The sequence below is a fragment of the Trichechus manatus genome, unplaced genomic scaffold (genome assembly GCF_000243295.1).
Source record: "Trichechus manatus latirostris isolate Lorelei unplaced genomic scaffold, TriManLat1.0 scaffold00030, whole genome shotgun sequence".
In the NCBI taxonomy this organism is placed as follows: Eukaryota; Metazoa; Chordata; class Mammalia; order Sirenia; family Trichechidae; genus Trichechus; species Trichechus manatus.
In genome coordinates this window covers 8,399,884-8,401,111 of record NW_004443966.1, presented here as the reverse complement: position 1 = coordinate 8,401,111, position 1,228 = coordinate 8,399,884, and the positions used below count along the sequence as shown (strand labels likewise).

The following is a 1,228-nucleotide window of genomic DNA, read 5'->3' as shown; positions in this document are numbered from 1 at the left end:
AAATGTTCATTCATGGTAGCCAGGCACCATCCAGTTCTTCTGGTCTCATGGCAAAGGAGGCAGTTGTTCATGGAGGCAATCAGCCACACATTCCATATCTTCTTCCTATTCCTGACTCTCCTTCTTCCTCTGTCCGTACAGAATATTTTTACGTTCATAATGTGCGCCTTCTGTGTTTGTTTGCTGGATGTGCCCTCCCCCTGCAAGGTACCCTCAATGTGCAGCCATGCCAATCTTCTTCCCCAAGTTGCTGTAGGAAAAAAATTAGCATAGCAAGCTCGCAAAAATACCTTGTGTGGGGAGAGCACGGCTGGCAAACAAACGCCGAAGGTGAGTGCTATTTGCATAAAAATACGGGGATTTTGTTATTGCTGCTGTTGTTGTTGTTAAGTGCCACTGAGCTGATTCCAACTCACAGCAGCTCCATGTGCCCCTAGAGTTTTCTTGGCTGTAATCTTTACAGAAGCAGATCCCCAGGTCTCTCTCCTGTGGAGCTGCTGGGTAGGTTCGAACCACCGACCTGTCCATTAGCAGCTGAGCACTTAATCATTTGTGCTACCAGGGCTCCTTAGACTTAATTGTACATAGTTAAAATCGAGATACACATGTTAATATTCTTGTAGATCTTGGTTCTTTGAGTGGGTTCTATCTTGAAGCCTTGAGAAATCTGTATTACCACTATGGCATAAAACCCCAATCAATTTGGTAAAAAATACACAATAAACAAACAACACTTGAGCCTCCCAATCTGGGCTTCTATAGAGGCTGGACGGCACGACACAGCTACCTGGAGAGGACGACGCTGAGGGGTTAGCGAGGCCCCTTTGCAGCTAAGTGATGCACTCCTGCTCGGTACCTGGCAGTATGATACAAACATGGGCTGCAGCCACAGAGTTAGAAACTCTTGTAGGACCTATAGAGTCATGCTCAAGTAATCCTAGTATCCAAGATTAAAATGGTAAATCACGTCTTTCAGATAAGGTTGTTGTTTCTTAAGGTATCCGTATCAGCTAACCTGAGCCCTTTAATAAAAGTATCAATCAGAAATACCTTTTTGAGGATGATGTCAATGTAGCCTGCAATCAGCTGGGATATTTGCTCTCCCTCAGTGGTTTGTACTGAATAGTAGCTTTCCTGGTACTCCCCAAAATCCTGGGAAAACAAAACAAAACAGAAAAGACAGCATTAGAAGAAATACAGACACATCAGTAACTTTAAAGGCTAGAAG

General features: G+C 44.1%; 1 protein-coding gene across 1 annotated transcript in view; it reads right to left on the bottom strand.

Moving 5' to 3' along the window:
- TLN2 (talin 2) overlaps positions 1 to 1,228 on the bottom strand; it is a 479,103-nt gene that overhangs the window by 160,341 nt on the left and 317,534 nt on the right. Inside the window, exon 11 of the mRNA XM_023729855.1 lies at positions 1,051 to 1,152. Within this exon, the coding sequence (XP_023585623.1) occupies positions 1,051 to 1,152 (102 nt within the window). The remainder of the gene's footprint in view (positions 1 to 1,050; positions 1,153 to 1,228) is intronic.